The sequence below is a fragment of the Cajanus cajan genome, chromosome 1, assembly GCF_000230855.2.
Source record: "Cajanus cajan strain Asha chromosome 1, NIPB_CcT2T_4, whole genome shotgun sequence".
NCBI lineage: Eukaryota > Viridiplantae > Streptophyta > Magnoliopsida > Fabales > Fabaceae > Cajanus > Cajanus cajan.
In genome coordinates this window covers 74,881,067-74,908,165 of record NC_138517.1, presented here as the reverse complement: position 1 = coordinate 74,908,165, position 27,099 = coordinate 74,881,067, and the positions used below count along the sequence as shown (strand labels likewise).

The 27,099-nt window shown below is 29.3% G+C and overlaps 2 protein-coding genes and 1 pseudogene across 4 annotated transcripts; 2 read left to right on the top strand and 1 right to left on the bottom strand.

Annotated features, from left to right (window-relative positions):
* The first annotated feature begins 3,048 nt into the window (after positions 1-3,048).
* Positions 3,049-4,936, top strand: LOC109805609 (vacuolar-sorting receptor 7-like; annotated as a pseudogene). Its single transcript, XR_014428069.1, has 2 exons — positions 3,049-3,468; positions 4,428-4,936. The product of XR_014428069.1 is annotated as a vacuolar-sorting receptor 7-like (transcript).
* An 8,440-nt stretch (positions 4,937-13,376) lies between these two features.
* LOC109805899 (vacuolar-sorting receptor 6) lies at positions 13,377-19,568 on the top strand. 2 transcript variants are annotated; one of them, XM_020368181.3, is made up of 13 exons: positions 13,377-13,854; positions 14,733-15,425; positions 15,500-15,588; positions 15,747-15,816; positions 16,545-16,628; positions 16,736-16,812; positions 16,926-17,007; positions 17,791-17,873; positions 17,994-18,057; positions 18,156-18,284; positions 18,606-18,709; positions 18,819-18,933; positions 19,234-19,568. In XM_020368181.3, exons 1-12 carry the CDS (start codon positions 13,575-13,577, stop codon positions 18,930-18,932), a joined length of 1,869 nt encoding a protein of 622 aa, XP_020223770.1. In that variant the 5' UTR covers positions 13,377-13,574; the 3' UTR covers position 18,933; positions 19,234-19,568. The 2 variants fall into 2 exon arrangements, with proteins under 2 accessions (XP_020223770.1, XP_082918765.1); XM_083062639.1 differs by lacking the exon at positions 19,234-19,568 and adding an exon at positions 19,050-19,203.
* Positions 19,569-23,162: 3,594 nt separating this feature from the next.
* Positions 23,163-27,099, bottom strand: LOC109806339 (homeobox-leucine zipper protein HDG8). The gene is made up of 7 exons (XM_020368711.3): positions 26,698-27,099; positions 26,474-26,572; positions 26,181-26,384; positions 25,486-25,654; positions 25,141-25,400; positions 24,925-25,005; positions 23,163-23,531 (listed from the first exon to the last, which is right to left on the bottom strand). The coding sequence occupies exons 1-7, from the start codon at positions 27,097-27,099 to the stop codon at positions 23,163-23,165; spliced, it is 1,584 nt and encodes a 527-aa protein (XP_020224300.2).

The following is a 27,099-nucleotide window of genomic DNA, read 5'->3' as shown; positions in this document are numbered from 1 at the left end:
CTCACTCTTTTAGCTCAAGCTTCACTTCCTTTAAGCTTTTGGGGAGAAGCCTTTCTTACTGTTACATCACTTATTAATATTTTGCCTACACCAAAACCTTGATAATGTTAGCCCTCATGAAATGTTGTTTCACAAAACACCAGATTACAAGTTTCTCAAAATATTTGGTTGTGCTTGTTATCCCTTGCTAAGGCCTTATAATCCTCATAAATTTGATTTCAAATCTCAACTATGTCTCTTTCTAGGATACAGTCCTAATCACAAGGGCTACATTTGCCTTTCTTCAAATGGAAAGAGGTATCTCTCTATAAATGTTAATTTTTTTGAAACAGCTTTCCCTTGTCAAACACAACCTAATCCCTTTATTCCTTCAACTAGCTCATCCAATTCTATTCATAATAATTCTAAATTAAGTCATCTTACTTTTTTGACATCACCATCTCAAAATGATCATCATACTAATTCTAATCCTGCATTTATTGCTAATTTAGATGTTACTGATGCTTTATCTATAAATGATACTAATCCTACTGCTTTAGCAACTATTCCAATAATTGAACTAGGTGTCTCATCAAGTGGTCCACAAAATGCTCATCCCATGACCACTAGGTCTAAGGAAGGATTTTTTAAGCCTAAAACCTATGCAACAACACTCATGAAGTCACCCTACGATCATACAAAATGCTTTTGTATCCAACCAAACTTGGTCTCTAGTAGATTTTCCTATCGGATACAAAGCTATAGGATGCAAGTGGATTTTCAAGTCCAAACACAACTCAGATGGGAGTTTTCAAAGACGCAAGGCCAGACTGGTGGCTAAAGGCTACAATCAAAAACCAGGTTTGGATTTTTCAGAGACATTCAGCCCAGTAGTAAAGCCAACAATAGTCAGAGTAGTTTTGTCCCTAATTGTCACCAATCAGTGGCCTATACATTAGGTAGATATCAATAATGCCTTTCTTCATGGAGACCTTCAAGAATCAGTTTATATGTCTTAGCCACCAGGATTCAACACCCAACATAAGGATAAGGTTTGCAAGCTTAACAAGGCAATATAGGTCTAAAACAGGCACCTAGGTCCTAGTATTATAAGCTCAACAACACACTCATTCAGATGGGTTTTCATTCAACCAAGAATGATACTTCACTGTTTGTGAGGTTTTCCAAAACCACAACACTTATGATACTTATCTATGTAAATGATATCATTATTACTGGCAGCTCAAAGGAAGAAATAAGGTCTGTAATTTCATTCTTTCATGACATGTTTTCTCTAAAGGATCTTGGTTCACTACACTACTTCCTAGGTGTTGAAGTAACTAACACAAAGAAAGGTAATCTCCTTTTGACTCAAACAAAATATCTCAAAGAAATTCTTTATAAGGCTAGCATGAGTGATTCAATGCCACAACCTACCCCTATGCTTGCTAATCTGAAGTCGATAGAAAATGAGACAACATCAGTGCCAGATCCATCCTACGATAGATCTATAGTTGGAGCACTTCAATACCTCACCATTACTCAACCTGATATTTCTTTTACATTCAATAAGGTCTGTCAATATATGCACCGCCCACAAGAACATCATTGAAAGGTAGTAAAAAGAATTCTAAGGTTTCTATAGGGGACCATTCATCATGGTCTTCTCATTCAAAAGAATAAGCAACTAAATCTGACTGGCTTCTATGACTCAGATTGGGGGAATGATAAAGATGATAGAAAATCAACAAGTGGTTCTTGTGTGTATCTAGGCTCCAATCTTATTTCTTGGTCATCAAGGAAACAAAAATAAGTCTCAAGAAGTACAACAAAAGTTGAATACCGTAGTATAGCTGATGTTAGAACAGACATTATATGGATATAGTCACTGTTACGTGAATTAATGGTTCCAAAGTCTCTACCCAAAATTTACTGTGACAATTTAAGTGCAGTACTCATTACATATCCAATCTTGTGTTACACTCAAAAACTAAACACTTTGAGCTGGACTTGCACTTTGTGAGAGATAAAGTCAAAAAGAATGAAGTAAGAGTTATTCATTTTCCTATAGAATACCAAGTTGCAAATACACTTACAAAACCTCTAGCTAAACAACAATTTCATTATTTTCGAAACAAACTCATGGTTACCACTTTGGACACCATGAGTTTGAGGGGGAATGTTAAGGGTAAAGGATGAAAGGTCTCATTGTTGTTATTGAAAGTTAGTTAGTTTACCTATAAGATAGGATTAGAGTTAGTTTGCCTTTAACATTTCCTATAAATACATTATTTTGTTATCCTTCAGCAATGTAATCATTTTTCTAAATCAATGATATTCATTTTCTCATCTTCTCTCTCTAAATCAAACAGATAGAAAAGTGGGGGCACAAGAAAAAATAATATAAAATAATTAATGTTTCATTGTATTAATATTTCGATAAAAAAAATAGTTTGTTTTCGGCTATTGTTTAGGATTTTCTTAGAAAATAAATAAATAAACTTAATGGAAATTTTCATTAGCCTGTATTTTTATCCATAAAAAACTCATTCAATACTAAAATTGTTTATAACAATTTTCACATCCTAATCATTCAATTAAAATAAATCCATTAATTTTTTTTAGGTACAGTCAAAATTATTTTTCGATTAAAATTAGAGTTTTATTTCAGTAATATAATTAAAAGTTTGCATCAAATGCAAATAAATTTTATGGAGATAAAAGTCTAATTCAGAACATGGTACTAAGTATACTAAATAACTGTAATTAACTTTTACTTTTTTATTCATGAAAAATTTGAAATTACAATATCATCAACATCAAACTCAAACGTTGAACTATGTAAATACAATGATTTGTAGTAGGCGGAAATATTCATATGATACTTCACTGTGAAAGGTACACTAAATTAATTATATATATAAAAAAAGTAGTTATCATTAAATTCAACGATATGAAGAACTTGTTCTACTTAACATTCCATGAAAATGGTTAAACCTGACGATAAAAACTAAGCAAATATGTTGATATATATAAAAGCAGAAAAAGTTATGTATTCTGATAGGAAAAATGATAATCCTGTAAAGTGTATCCTCGTACCAAAAACAAAAACACACCAAAATCTTAGTGCACACTCGACCTCATTATTAATCTTCTTCTTCTCATACTGTTCTAATTCAGTGCTGAGTGCTGACACAAAGAAATTAACGATGAAACCGTGCGTGGCTGTGGCTCTATTTGCTTTGTGGGTGGTCGTTGTTGATGCACAGTTTGTGGTGAAGAGGAGAAGTATTGCGGTTCTATCACCGCATAAGCTGTGGAGAGAGCGAGACGGCGCCATCGCCAAATTTGGTCTTCCAAACTACCAAGGATTCATCGTTGGTTCTGTTGTTTATCCCAAGAAAGATTCTCTCGGGTGCAAAGTCTTCGATGGTAACATGTTCAACTTTAGGGTTTATCACCCCGCTATTGTTCTCCTTGATCGTGGAGGTATCTATTCAATCTTCCTTACTTTAACTGACTCATTCATCGTGATCCTTGTTATTATCACAATCCTTCTTCTTTTTTTTTTTTTAATCTTTTCTTGTTACTGTTTTTTTTTTTTTAAAAAAAATATCTTATCATTATCAAAGGGAAGGTATATATAGGCCACTTTAACAATATGGAAAAAGGACAAAATATAACCTTGCCGTGTTTTTTTTAGTTTATAATTGAAATATACTTATTTCAATTATGGATAATCATATAATTAGAAATTATTGATTTTTATTATGAAAATATGATTTTAATTTATTAAAAGTCGATGCTTACATGGAAGAAAATATAAAATGATTTTAAATTATCATATGAAAGTTATTTGCACTAAAACTATTATGTACGAAAAGTTGGATAGAGTCACTCCATTAAAATTATTTAGTTAGTATTTTTGATAAAGATTAATTATCGATAAAATTAGTAAATATTTTATATCAATAATATAATTAAAAAAATTATTATATAACGGTGTTTTTAGTTAAAAATTAATTATGATGAAAGATTAATTATCGATAAAATTGATAAATATTTTAATTATTAATAAAGTTGGTTAAAAATTAGTGTGAGGTGAGGATCGATTAAAATTATAATAACATGAGATTTTAACAATTTTTCATTAAAAGTAAAGTTTTTTTTTTTCCTGATCGTCTTCATTTCTACCTAATTTAGATTTGTATTTTTTTCTTTTAGTCTACGATTTCCTTTACTGAATCTTAAACGCAGCAGAAGGACTAGTCTTATATAGTGAAAAAATTCCATTTCTTGAAGTTGAACAGAAGAAGAAAAAGAAAAAGAAAAAAAAAAAAAAAAAACTGTTTCATAATGCTAGCTTCAAGCATACATTTTTGTTATAATCATTCTTCAAAATAATCCAAGTTTGGTGATGCTTAATGGGAAAGGTAATGCACTTGTAGATTGTTATCTTGCCTTGAAGGTTTGGCATGCCCAACAGGCTGGTGCTGCAGCAGTTTTAGTGAGTGACAACCTTGATGAGCCTGTGATAACCTTGGATTTTCCTGAAGTCGATGATAGCCATGATGATGAATTTGGCTTCATAAAGAATATTTCAATTCCATCAGCTCTAATAGAGAAATCCTTTGGCGATATGTTGAAGCAAGCTTTGAATAACGAAGATGAAGTTTTGATAAAAATTGACTGGAGAGATTCAGTACCTCACCATGATCAACGGTTGAGTATGAGTTCTCGAGCAACACGAATGATGAATAAGCGGAGCTCATTTCCACGAATAAACAGTTTTCATCAAGAATTTTAAAGGTGGTTACACCTTGTTCAGTCCACACTATACCACAAAATAATAAAAATCCGTTAGTGACGACATTAATGACAAGCCTGCTGCATACAATAATACTAATTATAAATCTATACCAATAATAAATAAGAAATTATCTTTTGGTGTTCACAATTTGTTTTTAATTATACTCTTTCATTAATTACCATAATTAAAGGTAGCTGAATATTACAACAAAAATAAGAAAAAATTACTCATCATTTAATTAACTAAAATAAAATTGTTTCTATCGGAGATTTAGCTCTTCTAAAATGTAAAAGTGTATTTTAGAAGATAAAGTGTAATTTTAATTGTTGATTAAAAAATCAACAATTGATAATAAAATCATATACATATATAATAGAATCTAAAATTAATTATAATATTTATCAGTGATTTTTTAATTAACGATTATTATTGAAGTTTATTCTCTAAAATAATTTTTTTTCACTTTAGAGAACCCAAATCATGCTTTCATAGGTATAGTGTGTCTTATTTTCCTACTATTGATAATAACATACAAGTATCAAGCTAAAAATAATTAACCCACTAAGTTTGGTCTAATGAGAGAGTTTTAAATAATTTATATAAAATTTTAAATTTTGTTTTCATTGTCCTTGTTATGTAAAAAAAAAATCGTGCTGAATAATAAAATTATGTTTGGATACTATAAATAAAATGCTAACTATTGACGATCATAATCTATCAATAACAACAAAAATCGATCTGTAAAAGAGAGTTTCTAACATATAAACATTTGTTAGAAATATGATCATCGAAAAAAAATTTCATCAATAATTTTTAATATAATTTTATAGGGTTAAGTTTGACACATAATCCATTTTTCAAATCCTAGCAATTATTTGTTGTTGACTTTATTAGGTCACTTGTTAACGAGCAGTTATCAGACCTCCAATAAATATGTCTTGTCTTGAAAATTTCATGTTCGAGATATTAATTTAGTTCTCAACATGTGAGATGTGTGTTGGATATATCACATCAACTAGTGATATATATGTCCATAATATATTAACATAGTATATAAGTGGAGAGTAACTATTATCTTATAAGTCAGTTTTAAAAGTGAATATTATTTTCTACTTATATATATATACACTATATTGACCTTAAAATAAATATTGTAAGTTGCATATTTTATGGCCCTATCACTAATCGATGTGAGACCTTCATCAACACCCCATGAAGGATTGGACATATGTGGGATGGTCCAATAGCAATCCCAAAGCGGCTTGATTACGAGCGGCTTGATAAGTCCAATAACAAATAATTGTTAAGATAAACTTTAATTGATATCATTTTGAGAAAATAGATCCGAGCATAACTAGATCTTATAAAATCGATTTATGAAGTGATATTATTCTTCATTTATATATTTTATTTTGGCATACCACTAGTCTATATGAGATTTTTAACATTAATTGTTTTAATCTATAATTTAAAGGCTATTATTTAACCATCCCATCTCTCACATTAAAACATGCTCTCATTGGATACACTCCTTGTATGAAAATATATAGTGAAATGATATTTTCTTATGTGAGAATGAAAGAGACTTATTATAACTATTGGATGAAAATAAATGGTTCAAATTTAATTATTCTTTAAATACCTCTCATGTGCCTATATTGTTCTATCATTTTTCAACAAATCACTAAACTCACAAAATTGTGCTCATGCTTCATTTCCTCCCACACCTACCATTGTTGTTGTCATTGTCATTACTACTACCACTACCACCATCATACCACAATTATTGCCACCATTATTTCCTACACTGCCAATTTTATCTATCAACCTCTCTCCCTATTTATTACGTGAAAATATAGTTATACATTTAATGCAATTTCAAATGAGAATGTTCTCTCTAAATGCATCCTTTCATAGTGAGATATATATATATATATATATATATATATATATATATATATATATATATATATATATATATATATATATAGGAGGGTTCAAACGACATCGGTGTAACTTTTACTAAATGTTACACCGCTCAATAACTTTATATTAAATGTGAATTTTGAAAATCTAACCGTTAGTTCATATCTCTTAGATCATATATATCAAATTTTGTTAAAATTAAACAACAACTTGAAGGTAATCAAAGTGTTCATATTTTAGTATATTTTAAAATATATATATTACGTCAATTTTGTTTTATGAGAATGAAGTATTAAATCATCTTAGATTAATATAAAATTTGATATATATGATCTAAGAGATATGAACTTTCAATCTAACGATTGGATTTTCAAAATTCACATTTAATATAAAGTTATTGAGCGGTATAACACTTAGTAAAAGTTATACCGGTTTCGTTTGAACCTTCCTCATATATATATATATATATATATATATATATATATATATATATATATATATATATATAAAGAGGATTGAAGAATATTTTAGACTTGAACCTTTAATTTGAACTAAAAGGGAAATTCTTTAAATTTTAATTGAATGATCTATATACATACACACTTGTATTATTTGATTAATATTTATGTTTATCAAGTTGTGTATCTATATATGCTTAAAAATTGTAAACTCATTTCAATGAGTACCTTTTTACACACTTTTGCAAGTAATCTTGGGTTGAGATTATAAGTGTAGATTATGAAGAGACTATGAAGAATCCATGGGTCAAGTCATGTTATTGTAGTATGAAAGATGATTAAACACTTTACTATGGAACAAGGTTTGTTATAGTGGAAATCATTTGTGTTTGAGGAATTGTATGTAACTCTTATTGAAAAGTGAATTAGTATAAATCTTTGTGTGCTTTATTTCTCTATCTTTACTTTCTTTACAATAAGTACCTTAAGTATATTGTGGGATCCTATATGGCCTAATGGACTTTCTTTGCTATAATTATGGGTTAAAATAATGTCTTGGTTGAAAGTACATAGCCTAGCCTAAGCTTGACTTGTTTACTTGTCATATGACTTTTTGAAATGTTAGACATCTTTGATATAACAGTTTGATCTAGCCTACAAGTCTATTTAAGAGTCTATTTTGTAATAATTTTAATAATTGAAATAAAAGAGAAACTAAATATACTAAATTCTATAAAAATTTAATTTAATTTGTTTATATAATATAATCATATTTTAAAGATCTAATATGATATTCATGATGATAAATTATTTAAAAAATATTTTGAGATTAAAACTCTAAACAAGACATAAATTTATCTTTCAATAATTTTATAAATTCATTTTTTTTTATAAATCAACATACTTAATATTTAAAAAGATAATATATAAATGTATAATTTTAATATATCATAAAAAATTTGATATATAATATTTAATATTTATTTAATTTTATTCAAAGAGTTCAATTTGTTATGACCTAATAGGCTCTTTAGATAAGTTAGAACCTGGCTTTTATTTTAATTAAATATATTTTGTTAAAAAAATTGTATGATTTAATTTTAAAGAAGTTTAGTTTGACATGAGTTTGATATAAGTTAAGTTAAGAGTGATAAAATGAGTCAATCTACTTAAAATGGGTGGAACGAGTTAACCTATAAAAAAAAATGAGTTAAAAAATTTAACACATCCCACTTAAGGGTGGATTGGTAAGTTGGTACACTTTAATGAGTTGGTGGATTAACAAGTTGACCTACTTTCAATTCACCAATTTTTTTTTAACAAAAATCAATTGAAATATTTTATAATTACATTATCACTTCAACATATAATTTTATTATTATTTGTAAAATTGGTTAAAGGTGCTATATTTTTCATGAAAAGAAGCAAAATAATATATAATTCTATTAAAATAAGAATAATATACTTTTATTTCATATAAAAGGAGAATTATTATTTTTAAAAAAAGTTAAACTATAAAATAAAAATATTAATCCAATATAAATTTACTACAAATTTATTTATTAAAAATATAAAACAAAAAATAAATTAACAGGTTGAACCACCAAATTAAATGAATCAGTAAATTTATTTATCAAAACTAATAAAAAAATAAACAAATTAACAAATTCACCGAACAAATTCAACTCTTATTATCATTCATCCATGCAATAGGGTATAAGCCACTACAAAATGACATGCTTTATTTCTACTTGATTTAACTTTGAATCACATCCTCTCAAAAACTAAAGTAAAAACACATTAATTTATGCAGAATAATAATAAAACAAGTATAAAACATTTTCGATCAAATAAATACATAAATAGAGATCCATTGATTGACTTTTATTATTTTACTATTTTTTCCCACTTTGGTATGGAGATATTTTTCACATCCACGTTGTGTAATTAATATTGCAAATTTTGAAGAAAGAAAAAACCACCGTGCAGTTGACTAGTGTAATGGTCTTCTAATCCATTGCTGCAGAGAATACCTTATTTTGATTTTTAATTTAAGGTAAGACATTCTTAGTAGTGTTTTTAAATATATGTACTTACACACGCATCACACCATGTCGTTTGTTAATCCATCGTTATATGTGGCCACAGATTCGAATATTTTAATTTAACTACACTATATTTTTTGTTCTTTATTTATTTTTAAGATTTAATTTTATTTTATTATTTTTAAAATATTTAATTTGATCTTTTAAATTTTAAAAATATTTAATATTATCCGATACTATTGATATTAATAAAATTAGATAAAAAGATAATATTAAATTAGTAATGTAAATTTATATATATATATATATATATATATAAATTATTAGATAATATATATATATATATATAAATTAGTAATGTAAATGATAGATTTTTTATTTTTTATTTATAAATAAATTACACTATATATATAAATTAGATTATAAATTTTACTGAATAATTTAGTTTTAGTATAAGATTATTATTTTTAATTATTGATAATTTAAAAATATTAAAACTTAATTTAAGACTAAATAAAAAAATATAGATTGAGGAAGATATACAATTAAAAAAATTGTAAGTATGCATATAATAATAAATTAAATAAAAAAAAGTTAGTTCGAAATAGATGAGAGATGTTTCTTATAGGTTACATAATATTAACATACGGGTTATAATTACACCGGTATAACTTTTATTGAGTGTTATACCGCTTAATAACTTTATATTAAATGTGAATTTTATAATCCAACCGTTAGATTGAAAGTTCATATCTTATATTAATCTAAGATGATTTGATACTTCATTTTTATAAAATAAAATTGACGCAATATATTCATTTCAAAATACACTAAAATATGAACACTTTAATTACCATCAAGTTATTGTTCAGTTTTAACAAAATTTGATATACACGTATAAAGTGATATGAACTTTCAATCTAACAGTTGGATTTTCAAAATTCACATTTAATATAAAATTATTGAGAGGTATAATATTTAGTTAAAGTTATACCGGTATAATTACAACCCCTCATATTAACAATATTTAATTGTGAGGATTGAGGAATAAATTTGTAGACGCAGTACACATTATAAATTAAATTCTTTTTACTGCAATTAGGCATGACAATCTAACCCGTCGCGTTGGTACCCGCTTGAACCCGCCCCAATTTAGACGGGGAAAATTTGTGTTTATCGAGTTCGAGTTTTTCTCAATTGATAAAATTGGGAGTGGGGGCAGGGATGAGATGTTAATACCCGCCCTGCCCCCGCCCTCGTACCCGTTCCACCCCCACCTCGCCCCGCTTAATAATATAATTAAAAATTATTTTTATATATATATAAACCTAAATTAGAAATATTTATATGTAAAAATTTGTATTATTTTACTTTTCTTTTATTTTTTAAAATTTATTCATATTTATTTAAAAGAAAAAAAAAGAAAGAAAAAAAAAAAGTAAAAGCGGGGGCAAGAGCAGGGTGTGAAAACCCAAACCCCGCTGAGAATGGGGATGAGTATCCAAATTTTACCTCCAGCAGGTATCAAGGGCAGAAGCAAAAATAGTTTAAATTTGTGAGAACAGAGACAAGAAACGTAAAACTCACCTCGCCCCGCGCGGATGTCATGCCTAATTGCAATTGAATTTTTCTATACAGCATTTTAAATTACAAGAAGCATTTATAATTGTACGTAGTGTTATTATATTAATAGAATTTAAAAGTTTGTGGGGATAATTGCCCCACGCTAGTGAGATCCGTCACTAGTTATATATTGAGTTATAGTTTATTTTACGAATAATAGAAAAGAATCAACTTATAATTCTTTTGTTGTTTGCAAAATTCAAATTAGGTGCGAATATCTTATCACAAAATTTATTTTCAATTTATATTTTTTAGATTATATTTAATTCAATCATATATAATTGTTTTATTATCTATGTGAATCTAATTTTTTTTTTAATAATTCTGACACTTTGTGTAATTGAAAAAACTAAACATATCTGGTTATACATTTTTACTATAATTTTAATATTTTAAAATATTTTTAATTAATATTCTTATATTTTACATAATCTTAAAAGTTCACGTCATTTGAATCTTATTGGTTATAAATAATTTTGAAATTGTAAGCATTAGGTGATGGATAATATCATTAGATTAGCCCTTGAAGCACTTAACGTGCCTTATAAGGTGGGCTTTTCAGCATTATGGTCTTCCATTGACTTGGAACTACACCCCTAAAAACCAAAGAAAAACATCCTCTATTTTATATTTTTCTACATTGACTTGGCCTAACCAATACTAATGGTGTCATGTTCCTTGCAATTTTATAATGGACAACAAAATTTCTTCATTTTCTAATTTCTAGGGAGCTTCCTTCAGTCTAAGAAAGGGTATCCACTCAAAAAGGTTTATAATCCATTTGTACTTTCTAACTTTTTATTTTTATTTTTTAACAATATGATAGTGTAAAATATTTTATACTGTTTCATAAATTAAAAATCATAAGCCGTAGATTCATGTATTATTTATGTTCAATAAAATCTCGACCCTTTTTAATTAAAAAAAAAAAAGAGTTTAAATAATGAAAAGACTATGAATGATAATCGGATTAGTAAAAGTTTTACCTCAAGAAAATCTAAATAAAAATTTTAATTGAGAGGGTTCATTCTGAAATAGTATGATTTTAAAAATAATTATTATAGAAGTTAATAAACTTATATAATTATCTGTTACATGATAATATGAATTTTTTATATATATATTTTAAATGTTTTTAAATTAATTTTTAATAAAATAAGAATCTTTAATTACAAAATAAGAAAAATCAAACATTGGATAGAAATAGATTACACTATGTTTTGTTCAACAAAAATCACGTCTCTTACAAATTATTTTTTAATTATCAACTTTAAAATATAATTCCACGTATAAATTATTTTTTAATTACCAATATGAAAACATGTCGATAGAATGAGAAAAAAAAATGAACCACATAAAAAAAGTATGCTGCTTTAATTTTTGTTCACGCATGTTTTTCAGTCAAAAAATTATATTTCCTTTTCGTAATATTTATGGCAATAAATTGAAATACCTCCTTAGCTAGTTAAAGGATTCCCCCGAATTGAAAAGATAATTAAAAAAACAATGGGAATTTTCATTAGCGTCTTCATCTAGTTGGAAATATACATGATACTTCAATGTCATGTAGACTAAGTCAATTAAAAAAAAAGAAAACCAAAATGTTAACATCCGAAGACTTTTGCTTTATTAGATCAATCTAGATATATAGATTAGTAAATTTATCATTAAATTCATCGACAGGAACTTCTGCTACTTTGTTTATAACATCATGAATTAAACTTTACGAGAAAACCTAAGCAATTGTTTGTGGGAGGGGGTAGTTAGGTATTCTAATAAGAAAAAGTTAATTTTTCAAGAAAGATAAATACCTTTCTAACCTTAAACTTTGAAAAATTAAAATATATACGATTATTCATTTCTCTTAATCATTCTACGTTTTCAATTTTCACTCATTGGTCCAAATTTTATTTTTTCCAATAAACATGATATTAATATGAATATTTAATACTAAAAATAATGACTAATTTCTCACAAACACACATAGAAAGTAATAACTAGTTTCTAACAAATATCACAAACACAGAATACAAAACTAACAGGTCGTTAATTTTCTAAAAGGCTTAAATATGTTTTTAGTCCCTCAAATTTAGGGTAAGTTTATTTTTAATCTCTCAAATTTAAAATTATTATTTTTAGTTCCTATAATTTCAAAAAATCTTAATTTAGTCCTTATATTCAAATTTTATTAAGAAATTTATCAAATATTATTGCGTAAAATCTACCTATTAGTGAAAATATCACATTAAATTCAGTTGATATTACATAACTGTCTTAATTAGTCATTTTCAAATATATTATTGGTGACCTAAGAGACTAAAACAATATTTTTGAAAATTACAAGGACTAAAAACAACAATTTTAAATTTGAGGCACCAAATACAAATTTATCTTAAATTTAGGGGACTAAAAACATATTTAACTTTCTGAAACAACATAAGATTGAGACACACACTTCACGTGTACCTTATATATAAAAAAATAAAAAATAAAAAATAAAAAATTGGCATAATAAAAAGAAGAAAAGAAAAAAGGAAGTAACGGTGTATGTAGAAGACTAGAGGTAGCTCCCCTGACTCCGTCCACCACCTTCCTCTTCCTTTCACCTGTCGTTTACGTTGGCTTTACGTCACCGTTTTGATTGCGAAACGCAAACCTCCGCACCATAAACACACGCACTTTCTAAGCAACTCTTCCTTATTACTCTCTTTTCCCTCTTCGCTGCCACCAACCATGAAACGCTGCGTCTTGCTCCCTCTGTTTCTGTTGAGTGTCCTCGTGGACGCGCGCTTCGTGGTGGAGAAGAGCAGCATCACGGTCCTCTCGCCGCACAAGCTCAGGGCCAAACGCGATGGCGCCATCGGCAACTTCGGACTTCCCGACTACGGAGGGTTCATCCTTGGCTCTGTCGTTTATCCCGACAAAGGCTCCCACGCCTGTCACGCCTTCGACGGCGATAAGCCCTTCAAGTTTCGCTCTAATCGTCCCACTATTCTTCTCCTTGATCGTGGAGGTATCTATTTATCTATCTATCTATATCTATGTATCCAACTATCGATTATGCTTTTTCTTCGTTTTCGTGCTCGTTGACTTTCTTCATTCGTCGTGACTCCTGCGTGCTGCATCGCGCTGTTAATTTAATGTTACCTTTGCTTTATTCTTTTTTCTTTTGACGTGTTGTGGATTAGTTATGTTCGTTGGTTCGTTGATTCTGTTATGGAATATGTTGCATCTGTGGATTGTTTTTTTTTTTTTTTTTCATCTTGAATTTCTTATCGTTTTAAAAGTGAAATATTTAGGGTACTATAACAATCCGGAAAAAAAGGAACTAATATAATGTCTTGCTCTTTCCTTTTTTTGACCGTTGGTCCTCGTTGATTCGTAATTTAGCTGTGTTTTCTTTTTCATTTTGGCTAAATAGCTTAATTAAGTGCTTATTGAATAATTTTTTTATTGATTGGATAAACTTTTTCGGAAATACTTGTAAGAGAAAAAACTAGGATGAAAAATTGAAAGAAGATTTTTTATATGCAGAAGTTAAAAAATAAAAATTTGAAGAAGTTAATAAGAAAGAGTTTCTACAAATTAGCTTTTGAAGAAATTTATTTCATTTTTTTCTTCTTATTTTTCTCCCCTAGATGTGCTTTATGAGAAGTTTATCCGAATAGATCCTAAGTACTTATGGATGTACAAGTTGTTTTTATGATTGTAAAGGAAACAAGGTTAAACTATTCCAGACGGATTCTAATATGTTTCTTTTAATAAATCATAAAGGCAACAGAAGGACTAGTCTTAGAAGCATTTTCATAGGAGCTTCAAGAATCCATTTCTATTATTATTCTTCAAATCCAAGTTTTTGATGCTTAATGGGAAAGTTATTTGCACTTGTAGAGTGTTACTTTGCCTTGAAGGTTTGGCATGCCCAAGAGGCTGGTGCTGCGGCTGTTTTGGTGACGGACAGCATTGATGAGTCTCTGATAACCATGGATTCTCCCGAGGAGAGTTCTGATGCAGATGGCTACATAGAGAAGATTGTGATTCCATCAGCTCTGATAGAGAAATCCTTTGGTGATACGTTGAAGGAAGCTTTGAATAACAAAGATGAAGTTTTGCTAAGAATTGACTGGAGAGAGTCAGTACCTCACCCTGATAACAGGGTTGAGTATGAGTTTTGGACCAACAGCAATGATGAATGTGGAGCTCGTTGCGATGAACAGATGAATTTCGTCAAGAATTTCAAGGGTCATGCTCAGATTCTTGAGAGGGGTGGTTATACCTTGTTCACTCCACATTATATAACTTGGTTTTGTCCACCGCCCTTCATTCTTAGCAGTCAGTGCAAGTCTCAATGTATTAACCGTGGCAGATACTGTGCCCCGGATCCAGAGAAGGATTTTGGAGAGGGCTATGAAGGGAAGGATGTGGTGTATGAAAATTTGAGGCAGTTGTGTGTCCATAGAGTTGCCAATGAGAGCAACCGTTCATGGGTCTGGTGGGATTATGTGACAGATTTCCATGTTAGATGCTCTATGAAGGAGAAAAGATACAGCAAAGATTGTGCTGAGGAGGTCATGAAATCATTAGGTAAATAACACTTTTTGATGCTGTTGTCCTGTTGTTTTATCTTCTTTTGTTGAAGTTTAATCTTAACACTACAGATCTGCCTTTGGAGAAAATTAAGAAATGCATGGGTGATCCTGAAGCGGATACGGAGAATGAAGTGCTAAAGAATGAGCAACAAGTCCAGGTCAAATATTTAACATTTTTTGCTGTGTACATAGAAAAAATAAAACAATTGTAAACAGCCATCAAAATAATAAAGGCTTCCATATAAATGAAGCACCAAATCCAGATGATTATATAATTCAACAATTTATATACTTGTGTTTCATTTGTGATATTCAGATTGGGAGAGGTTCTCGCGGTGATGTCACCATCTTGCCAACATTGGTTATAAACAATGTCCAGTATAGAGGTTAGTTACTTTAATACCTACTTACATTCATGTACATTGAACACATCACGCTTTCACTGATCTTCAACTATGTATATGAGATACACGTGTATTCTATTACTGAATTTTACCTATCAAAAATCCAGCTATCATATTTGCTGAGTTGAGAGTTTAAGGGCCGAGAAAATAAATGTTCTGCTTCTATAAATATTATGGCTTTCTGGCAACTGAAAAGATTCATGAATTTACTTTTCCACTATGTTTGCTACTGTCTTATAACTAGATAATCAACCAACCCTCTTGATCACATTCCCCACCTGTAAATGGAGAGTTTTTCTGTTCGTATGTTAAAGGACTTGAAGACTTGTCTCATTGTCTGAAAAATTGTTAAGGTTTACAGAGGTTTATAGTTTGATTATCTGGCTTCACCTTAATTCTTATTCATGAATTTTGGATTTTTGCTAATCCTTTATAATGTTGAAAATCTGGGTTTTCGTTCTCACTTGAGGCAGATTGGTGAAGTTTAGACCTTCTTTAGTTGTCTCTGATTTACTCCATTCTCTTATCTCTAGTCTGTAAATTACTTTGACTTTATTATTTCTATTTCAGTTGATTGGTTAATTGAATTATGAAATCTTTTATTGGTGTAATTTAGTGGATATATATGTTACACATCAACTTCAACTATACTTTACTAAAACATATCTGATATATCAGAATTCTAAAGATTCTATTTATCTTGTTTAAAGGAAAATTGGAGAGAACTTCGGTACTGAAGGCTGTATGTTCTGGATTTAAGGAGACTACTGAACCTTCAGTTTGTTTAAGCGGAGGTCAGTGTGCTCGATATTTTATTATATGAATTTCACTAATGATTGATTATTATAATTCCAAAAGTCTACTGTGTAACAAACTTTACATCCTGATATGAATTTTTCAGATGTTGAGACTAACGAGTGTCTTGAAAGAAATGGAGGATGTTGGCAAGACAAAAATGCTAATATAACTGCTTGCAAGGTATAAAATAAGGAATCTCTATTATCAACCAAAGATAGAATTATTGGGCATATTTTGTGGTCTATGTGTGTCTGCTTATGATTGGCTGCAATTAAGCCTTTGTACTTTGTCAGGATACTTTCAGGGGAAGAGTTTGCGAGTGCCCTATTGTGAACGGTGTTCAGTATAAGGGTGACGGTTATACAACATGTGAAGGTATGCATTTTCCAATTTAAGAAGTTGCCCTTGTTACTTTAGAATATTAATATTTTTTTTTTTCTTATAAAACATGATGGCTATGGGAGCCAGAGACTAAAACATTTCCTCTATGATTTGGAAGTCATCCTATTTGCAACTATTTTGTCAAAACGATTAAGAAAATTCATTTCATATTGTAATCGAAATCCAAATACAAGTGCATGGTTGCTGATAAATGTGGATGGAGATTAGTAGAGCCTTTCCCCCTAAACATTCTTATTTGTGATCTAGATCGATTTACTCAGGAAAAATTGTAAGGGAAATGAGAATTGCTATTTATTTGTTACAAATATGAAATTGCTAATTTTCACTTTATAAGCACTTCCGTTATTAAGTTGTAAGCAAAAGATCTATTCATTCTGAGGATACTACTAATTTCTTGTGAATAATGACAATTCCGTATTGGGATGCTATTAAATAACTTATACACAAAACTTTTGAAAGATATAAAAGCCCCATTTCAGTATTGCTAGAATTGAGTTATTCAAGCTAGTCACTTGTTTCTCCTTGAAAAGCCTTGTAAGTATTACCTATGGCGGCTCTGGAATAAATTAGTTAGACATTTCAAATTTCTATAGATAGATTAATGTATATAAGTATATTTAGAACGAACATGCTATTAAAAAAGCCTTTGCATGGTCCACTATAAGGGACACTTGAATTGTTTTACTTCAGTACTCGAAGTGATATGTTCCTTTTAATGATGTTGCTGCGCTTTATATTCCTTTCCTTATTTGACAGCTTTTGGACCTGCGAGGTGTTCTATAAACAATGGTGGTTGTTGGTCAGAAACAAGAAAAGGAGTGACTTTCTCAGCTTGCTCAGTTCAGTACTGCATAACCTAACCTTTTTTTTCTTCTTCTTCTTCTTCTGGTTATTGCAAATTATCCGACTTTCCTTGACATGCATCCCTCAAGGCTAACTGAATTCCCTTTTGTATAAAGGACTCCAAGGTAAATGGCTGTCAGTGCCCGGTTGGGTTTCATGGGGATGGTAATAAATGCGAAGGTAATATTAGGCAACTAAAAACGTTGTTATTTTCTTTGCATGATCAATTTTGCAAAAATATAGATATATTTAAAGACTAATCTTTTGATTTTATTCAGATATTGATGAATGTAAGGAACGAAGTGCTTGTCAGTGTGATGGCTGCAGCTGCAAGAACACTTGGGGCAGTTACGATTGTAAATGCAAGGGAAATCTTCTTTATATAAAGGAACAAGATGTTTGTATTGGTAAGATATTAAAGTCAACCTCTTAGAAATTGTTATTTGAGAAACAGATGAATAGCATTCCATGGAATTTAAAGTGATGAAGTAAATATAGCCAGCTAAACATACACAATTTTATAATATTTCAATAACACAATGGCTAATATTCAATGAAAATCAATTAAAGGATCTTGTTTCTAATCTATTACTATTGTCAATTCTTGATCCAATGCTCAAATCCTAGATTGACATTAAGATATTTTAAACTACTCTTCCTGTCTAACTAAAATTTTCTAAAGACAATTCAGTTTGTTCATGATTAGAATTTTGCTTTTTATCATGCAGAAAGAAGTGGATCAAGATTTGGACGGTTCCTTGCCTTTGTGGTCATCGCAGTTGTTGTGGGTGCTGGTCTAGCTGGTTACGTGTTCTACAAATACAGGCTCCGGGTAAGCCTAATTCATCCTCAACGACAAATAATGTTATAAATCTTCTATGCTAAATTGGAGATCCAAATTAACACCATATTAAATTATCTTTGTTATTTTATTTTTTAAGTCTTACATGGACTCTGAGATCATGGCTATCATGTCACAATACATGCCACTGGACCAGCAAAATAATGTAGTTCATGCAGAAGCTCAGCCTTTACGACAAGAAGGCACCGTGTAAGGTGAATTATTCACATCCCTTCACCTTTTAACCAAGAACAAAACATAATGCAGTTTTTAATTTTAAGTATTCTCTAATGAGATTGAAATTATACTTTGGTAATTTTTGTTATAAAAGGTATGCATTAAAGGTCAGTATAGATTGTCAAAGTGAGCTTCAATTCTAAGTAGAGAAAAGTACCAACAACATTTGAGGAATGTAATTACGTTTTGTCAAACTAATTTGCTGCATTTGAGACAGATTTTATGGGGAATAATATTCTTATTTAGTTATTTTGCCATTATATGTATTCTGCCTGCAGACATACTTAATGGGCTAAAAATAGTCAAAGGAACCCGTTGCACTGTAGAATCCACATGAGAGATGGATTACAAACATGACTGGCTACATGGATTTGAATCCATTTGACAATGAAGGAAGATCAGTACTTTACTGTAGGATAATTATGTGCACGATTGCAATTCATACAGAAATTTTCTACATGGTATAATTTTCGGTTTCCACAGTTTGTAAATAGAACTTTTGAGATGTAAATGTACCTGATATAGAAAATAAGGATCCACGTGATGTCACAGTACAACTTATGATGACATTGATGAAAAATGTTGTCAATACAATACATCGATTTGGTTGTTCTGTGTGGCCTAAGATATAATCTGTGTTCACCAATCGAATATTTCACTGAGCATTTTGCTTAATAGTAAGTTCTTAATCTGCTCAAAGTTATCTATATAATACATCACGTGTTTCAACGTCTAATCTTTTAGTTCATGTTGCAGTCATATATCAAGGTTTTATAAAATATATATTATATAATTTTATAAAATACTTATTACTTTGTTAGTCTTACAGTCGAGATTTTACACCTATACTACCGGAAAAAACTTAAATATCGGATTTGATTAGATATAAAGCTAAAATAAAGTATAAAAACGGAGAGAATTCTAACTTCATAACTTAATTTTATAGAATTGAATTAGATTCAAATTCTGTTGTAAAATAATGTGAGAGGTATCTTAGCTCTATCAAAAATGATTATTCATCATTTATACACATACTAAATTTAATAATGTCAAGCATGAAGAGATGTATCAAGAAAAATATAAATTTTACTTATTTTATATCCATTAAAAAATGACTACTCATTAATTATCCATGCATCAAATCCAATATTATTGGATGTAAGGAGTGTATTGAGAAAAACTGAAATCTTGCCCAGAGATAACTCACCATTTATCTACATATAAAGTTTAATAGTGTTAGCCGTAATAGAATGTAATGAAAAAAAAAATTCACGTCTAATATCGATTAAAGATAAGGACAGAAAGTATATAATTAGAGAGGGGAGACATTCTCATCTTACAAGTTGATTTTATAGAGTTAAGTTAGCTCATTAGATTTGATGTGTTGATAAATGATAGGTAATTCCTTTTAATTGATCTATGATAAGCAAGACTTGGATTTTGAGAAGTGTATTGAGAAAAGTTTAAATCTCACTCATCTAATATCCGATAGAAATGGTCATTTACCATTTATCCATACACCAAGTTTAATAGTATTAGACGTGAGAGAATATATTTAAAAAAACGCAAATCATGTTTCCCTTAAAATCCAAGTCCTACATATCATAGATCTATTAAAAATGGTCATTCATAATTTATCCACACACCAAGCCTAATAACCTAATTCAACCTACAAAATTGAATTGTAAAATAGGGATTTTTCTCCAACTTATATACTTTTTTTTAACATTATCTCTATTCAATAGGAAACTTGGATGTTTTACAATGCACCTTTCATGTCCAACATTGTTGGATTTGGTTTGTGGATAAATATATGGTGAGTGACCATTTTTTAATAGATCTAAAATAGGTAGAATTCAAGTTTTCTTCGATATACCCTTTTACACTCCATACTATTGGATTTGAGACGTGTATAAGTGATGTGTGACTTTTTTTATCCATGTAGCAAGTCTTTTTTAAAGAATACCATTTAAGGTGAGACTTAGTATAATCCAAGTTTAATTTAATTAAACTTACTATAGATTAAGTTTATAAGGTACACCTAATTAAACTACGTATAGGCTAAGTTTATAAGGTATACCTAATTAAAATAGTTAAAGTTAGTATAAGCTAACTTTAATTTAATTTAATTACTATTATGTATGATCCTTATTATAGAATACTTTTAATTGAATTATATGAATTAATACAGATAGTTATTTTAGTTAATTTTATTGAATTTATATAACAAAATCATGATATATCAATTTTACCTTTTTTACTTATCATTAATTTTTTATGAGAGGAGTGAAGATATTACTTCGTATCAAAGCTTATGTACCAATACTAATAAAATTGATAAATGATAATTGAACAATTTAAGAGGTTGAAAACAATATTTATTTCTCAAATTCTCTTCTCATTATCCAACAATAAAAATCACATATTTTTTATATTTTTTAATAAGAATAAAAATTAAAAAATAAAATTAATATCTTATAAATTGTAAAGTATGTCTTATAAAAAGGATCATTGTTTTTTTCTCTCTAAATTATGCATTATATTAAGGCCCAGAAAGAGTTTAATAGACTAAACTAAATAACTAAAATTCTAAACTAACTTATATGGAGATTATTCACTTTACTAACTAATTAACTACACTAACTTAGTCTAGTTAGCTATAATTAGACAAGCGTGTGGTTCAGCAGTAGGGGTTGATCCACGCTTAAGCAAGGTCAGGGATTCGAATCCTGCCTTGTGTATGCAGCCGCGTTAAATCTTGGGGCCAGTTATCCCACCCTTTGAGGTGCCTCAAACGTAATGAGGAGATTAGTCACCGCTATCGACGGTAGATACTCCAGGGACGAACAAAAAAAAAAAGGCTATAATTAGACAAAAATTACCGGTAGATACCCCAAGGACGAACAAAAAAAAAACTATAATTAGACAAAAATTACCAATACATTAAACTACCTCAGCGTAATCACTAAAACACTAAACTAATTTGCTTAATGTATACTACACTAACTAATTATCTTATCTAAGACTATTAGACTAAACTAATAAATTAACTTAGTCTAATAATAGACTACACTAACTAATTTAACTTCATCATAACCAATTAACTAATCACTAATTAAACAAATCACAACCAACTAAACTAAGCGCTAAATTAACTAACTAAACAAATCATAACCATCTAAACTAAGCACTAAGCTTACTAAACTAACAACGGTAACTAACTCAACAAATTAACTAATGAAACTAATTAAACAATAAATTAAACTAAATTAAAAAAACTTGGATCCTTAAATGACGTGGCTGCCTAAATGGTCAGCCACACTACACGTGTTTTGGCCCCCTAAATGCCAAAACTAGGCAAAAAAATTGGTTAAAGCATTTTTACAAACACTTCACATGCATCATCCGAACACAACAAGTATCTCACGTGATATGAACATCCCAAAAATTCATAAAAATAAATAAAACATATAGATATACAATATAAATCACAACTAGTCCATATCAAAGTTAAAACAAAAAATAAACAGAGGACAAAAGGCGTTTACCCGAGAGTAATATGCGAAAACAAAGGGGAAATCGTGAAGGACGAGCAAAGGACAACACCAGGCTCGACGACACCAGAAAGGACGAGGATTAGAGGTTTTGAGGATAAAAATGTCAGTAAACCCTAAACCCTAAACCCTAAATCCAAGATATTATCCAGTTAACGTTCATTAGTCACAGTTTTAATCTTTAAAAGACGTCTCAACGATGGGTTAAGGCGGGAATATTTATAAACTATGCTTGATCTTAACAGAAGAACCTTTTAAGCATACCAGAAAACAAATGTAAACATAGAAGGAGAAGAAACATTGTATATAAACCATTCTGTGTTGGTTGGATACTACATTTAATCAAACGATATGATAAGTGCAATGTCGTTACAACTTATATATAGTATGGATATAAATATTCTAATGAAAAATATTTATTTTTTTGAAAAAAAATTCTAAGAACACTTCATAAACAAATTCAAAATCAATTAAACATCAAATGATAAGTAAATTCAAAATCACATTATTTTGTAAGTAAATTTATATTCTTTGAAATGAGTTTGCATAAAAACAAAGAAACGAACCCAAAAATACTACCAATTAAAAAAACAAATCAACAGCATTGATCATATCCGAGTCTTATAGAAAAGCACCTCACCAAAAGAATAAGCCTAATTGGAATTATTGAAAGAGTTCTTAATCTTTTGGAGTATTGAGATGACGATTCCAGCCACAGTTTCTCTTTTTATGTCACCAATTAATTCTTCATTGCTACAAAGAAGTAATTGGTAAACCACAGTTAAGAATGAGCCCCCTGATCTATTATTGGGATGTTGTCTACTAGATGATTCAACAATTGTGCGATTGTCTTTAGATATCAGAAATCCTGAAGGAAGAACTTTTGGCACCATTGGATCATCTCCATTCATAATCAAGCACGCGTTTTTCATAGAAATTGGGGCATACACCACATACGATCCCAAAGGATTTGTATAACTATCTTGAAATATCATCACATCGTTCTCTATTCGGTTATAAATCTGTTCATCGTAAATATAGAAACAAATTTCATTAAGTTTATTTGACACAATAATAAAATAATTTAATTAAAATATATATCCTTAATAGTCTAGAGTTTTTTTTTTAAAAAAAAAAAATTCATCCCATCATAAAGTGTTACTCAAGATAAGAATGTTGACAAAAAATGTTAACTTTTGTAATAATCACTAAGGTTATATTTAGAGTTATTTCTATAAATTAAAAAATTGCATTGCATGAAAGTTGATCTCTAAAATAAAATTCCATAGAACTTTTATTAGATATTGCATATAGATTCTTTTTACATTAATTGATAATGTAAGAAAATAAAATTCTAAACTAAAATATTAGGATTTTTATTAGATATTGCATATTGAATATAGAGCAACTTTATATTTGTTTACTATTCATTTTAAAACAATTTATATCATGTTGTCTGTCGTATCACGTAATTTCAAGCTACATTTTTAGTGTGTTTGGTAATGGACATGATTTTTCACGTCAAATCCAACGCTCCTAGTTATAATTTTTATGTTATGAACATGAATTTATTATTGGATTCACGTATTAGACGTGTATTCAAACACACTTTATATATCATCTTTTTTAAATTCTAATGTGCATGCATATACATATTTCCTTATAATGATTTTAATTAAATCTAGTAGTTTGAACCAACAATGCTAAGGAAAAGTGAAAATCAATTTAAATTAACACGTACGTGTTGGGAACATGTCAAACTAACATATGTATATTACTTCTTCAACATCATATCTGAAGCACTATAAATCCAATAAAGATACCTATTTGATCTTAATATAAAATCAGGGATAAGTGCAACTTGATGAAGGTATTGAGTCATTATGTTATAGTATAAATTGATATATAATAAAATATTTCATTTTAAATTATGCACACTATAAAAATTATTTAAGTTATTTGTATATCAATTAAACATATTAATTTAGTGATTACTAAACTTTCAAGCATCTAAAATAGTAGGTTCAAATCAATCTAAAATACCGACTTAATGATACAATCGAGTGAATAAAATATTTGAATTAGCTTAGTCATCAATTCAATGAGTCCAATAAATCAGTTTGAGCTGATTTTAAAATCATTGTATTTGACAATGAATATTAAATAACTTAAGTTCAAATAAGTTCACCAAATCTAAGTATACAAAAGATGTTTCATTTAATATTGTCATTAGCTCTTTGTCAAATAATCATGAAAGTATCATTTTTTTTTCCTACCATTTTTATGTATAAAAAAATGCTTCCTCTAATCTTTTATTTATTTATACTAAGACGCATATTGCAACCATTTTTTCATTTCAAACTAAATATGCAAATCCGTGATTCAACTAAATATATAAAAGAGATGGTAAAATACCTTTAAAATCGAGATACGGCTTCCACCAATTGTGAAGTGCCTAAGCTCGTTCACCGGAAGTCCACAGCTAAGAACATCCCACTACAAGAGAAATAACAATTAACCATATTTATGATTACATAAGTTCAAGGTTAAAACTTAATTATTTTCAAAAAATAAAAAATTAAGGTACATATCCTAATAACCAAAATAATAAGGAGTATTTAGGTTATGAACCTTAGAACGTTTTCTTGCCTCCGTGAGCAAGCTAACAATTTGGTGAGGAGGGACAGGTAGCCTTATCGAAGTGACAGCAGTGGCAATTATGCCTTCAGGCATGTCTGGTGCTGTGTTCGTGCGAAGAGTGATCTTAATCGCATTACTGTTTTCTTGTATAAAACCCTCATGGCGTGATTCATGCAAAACTCGACAAAAGCCCTGAACCATTCGATCAGAAAACTTCGTGGACTTCTTGATTGCATTGAATGTATTCACCACTGAGTGACATGGAACTAATTTCTCATAACAAAGAATAGGCCAAACAAGTTAATAAAAATTAATAAATGTACAGTAAGTAGTAACCTTCTTGAGTCGCTTGAAGGGGAATACTTTCCATTGAAGTGCATGCAAACCTCTCACACATTCTATGAAGTGCCCAAAGCCACCTTTCTGCTCCATATGCAATATTATTACGAATATGACCCCTTTGTGTTATTCTATCATTCACTTCCACGTGCTCAATCCAAGTAACCTAAAACAAAACATGAAATATTTTTACAAGTTTATTGTCACTAAAAAAAAATTATCATATAGTGACATATAATATACCAATACTTATTATTAAAAATTAATCTATAATATTAATACAATATATATTAATATATTATTAAAAATATATATATATATAATATATACTATAATATATAATATAATATTGTTAAATCTCAATCAAAATTAATATTTTATAAAATTGCGTATAGTTATATATTAAATAAATTTATATTGATACATATTATATTCATAATGACACTTTTTACATATTACTACGTGTAATATTTCTTGTAGTATGTAGTTGGCACATATTAAAAAAAAATATTGAAACTGGTAAAATCATCTCTAGAACATGTTTTCCATCTTGATCTCATTAGCGACATCTTATTCATGTTTTTTAACGGCTCTTGTTGATTTATAATGGTTGGTATGCATGATACATCCACGAAAATGAAGCTGTGTTAATTAGTTATGGCTAATTTTTTATTTTTATTTTTTATAAATACCATGCAAAACTCTTTAGTCATTTGATAAATCATGCAGCCAGATGGAAGCCTTCGTGCAGGAAAATCATAGGAACACCCTCTGAAGGAATCAATTGACACATGAGCTATGGCCCATGCATCTTCTCCAATTTTTTGACAACAGCGAAGGAAGACTAATTCCCGAGATGACACAAGAGGTGAAATACCGTGCATTTTTTCATACACCTGAAGAAAGAATTAATTAATCTTTTGTCATTAAGGAATCTAAGACCTTTATTAAGCTTGATCAAATATTTGCATGAAATTATATATACCACTTGCAATGCTCCATTTCGATCATCCAATGAACCGAGATCAAGTACGACTTTTTCTGCTTGTGAAACAATCGTTGGAAAAATATTAACCCATTCCTCCTATAATTAACAAGAGTTTCATACTCTCATTAGTATATTAATCACAATATAATTACTTAAATAAATATAAAAGAAACTAAGAGGGGAGAGTGTTTAAGAAGCATTGTATGTAAGTATATACTAACCGAATCTAAAAGCATCTCAACCAATTGCCTTGCTCTAATCCTCACTGTTGTATAATGTTTTGAAGATTCTTCACGAGTGTGAGGACGGTTCAAGCTATCAACCCTAGGAAACATGTTTGCATATTTTTCACTAACGAGAACATATCCCTCACCATGTGAAGACTTGGTCCATAAAGGTCCATTCACTCTTATAAGCTTCAAGAGTTCGGCCATAGAAGCATCTGCAACCTTTGCTATATGTTCTATTTCCTTCCAACCAGCTTCATCATGATCACTAACATAGTACTGTTGAGTTTCCTCATCGGTTTGTTCTATGGTAGGAGCCTGTGATATATTGAGGATAATTAAGACATCAATATTTCCATGCACCTTAGAAGAAATGGAACTTGGAAGTGTACTCAT

Coding starts and splice junctions, on each gene's coding strand:
- LOC109805899 (XM_020368181.3), top strand. CDS start 13,575: ATGAAACGCTGCGTCTTGCTCCCTCTGTTTCTGTTGAGTGTCCTCGTG. Junction 15,817..16,544: donor AAACAATGTCCAGTATAGAG/GTTAGTTACTTT, acceptor TCTTGTTTAAAG/GAAAATTGGAGAGAACTTCG. Junction 17,008..17,790: donor CGGTTATACAACATGTGAAG/GTATGCATTTTC, acceptor CTTATTTGACAG/CTTTTGGACCTGCGAGGTGT.
- LOC109806339 (XM_020368711.3), bottom strand. CDS start 27,099: ATGAGTACACTTCCAAGTTCCATTTCTTCTAAGGTGCATGGAAATATT. Junction 25,006..25,140: donor AGGCAAGAAAACGTTCTAAG/GTTCATAACCTA, acceptor TTTCTCTTGTAG/TGGGATGTTCTTAGCTGTGG. Junction 23,532..24,924: donor GCCGTATCTCGATTTTAAAG/GTATTTTACCAT, acceptor TACGATGAACAG/ATTTATAACCGAATAGAGAA.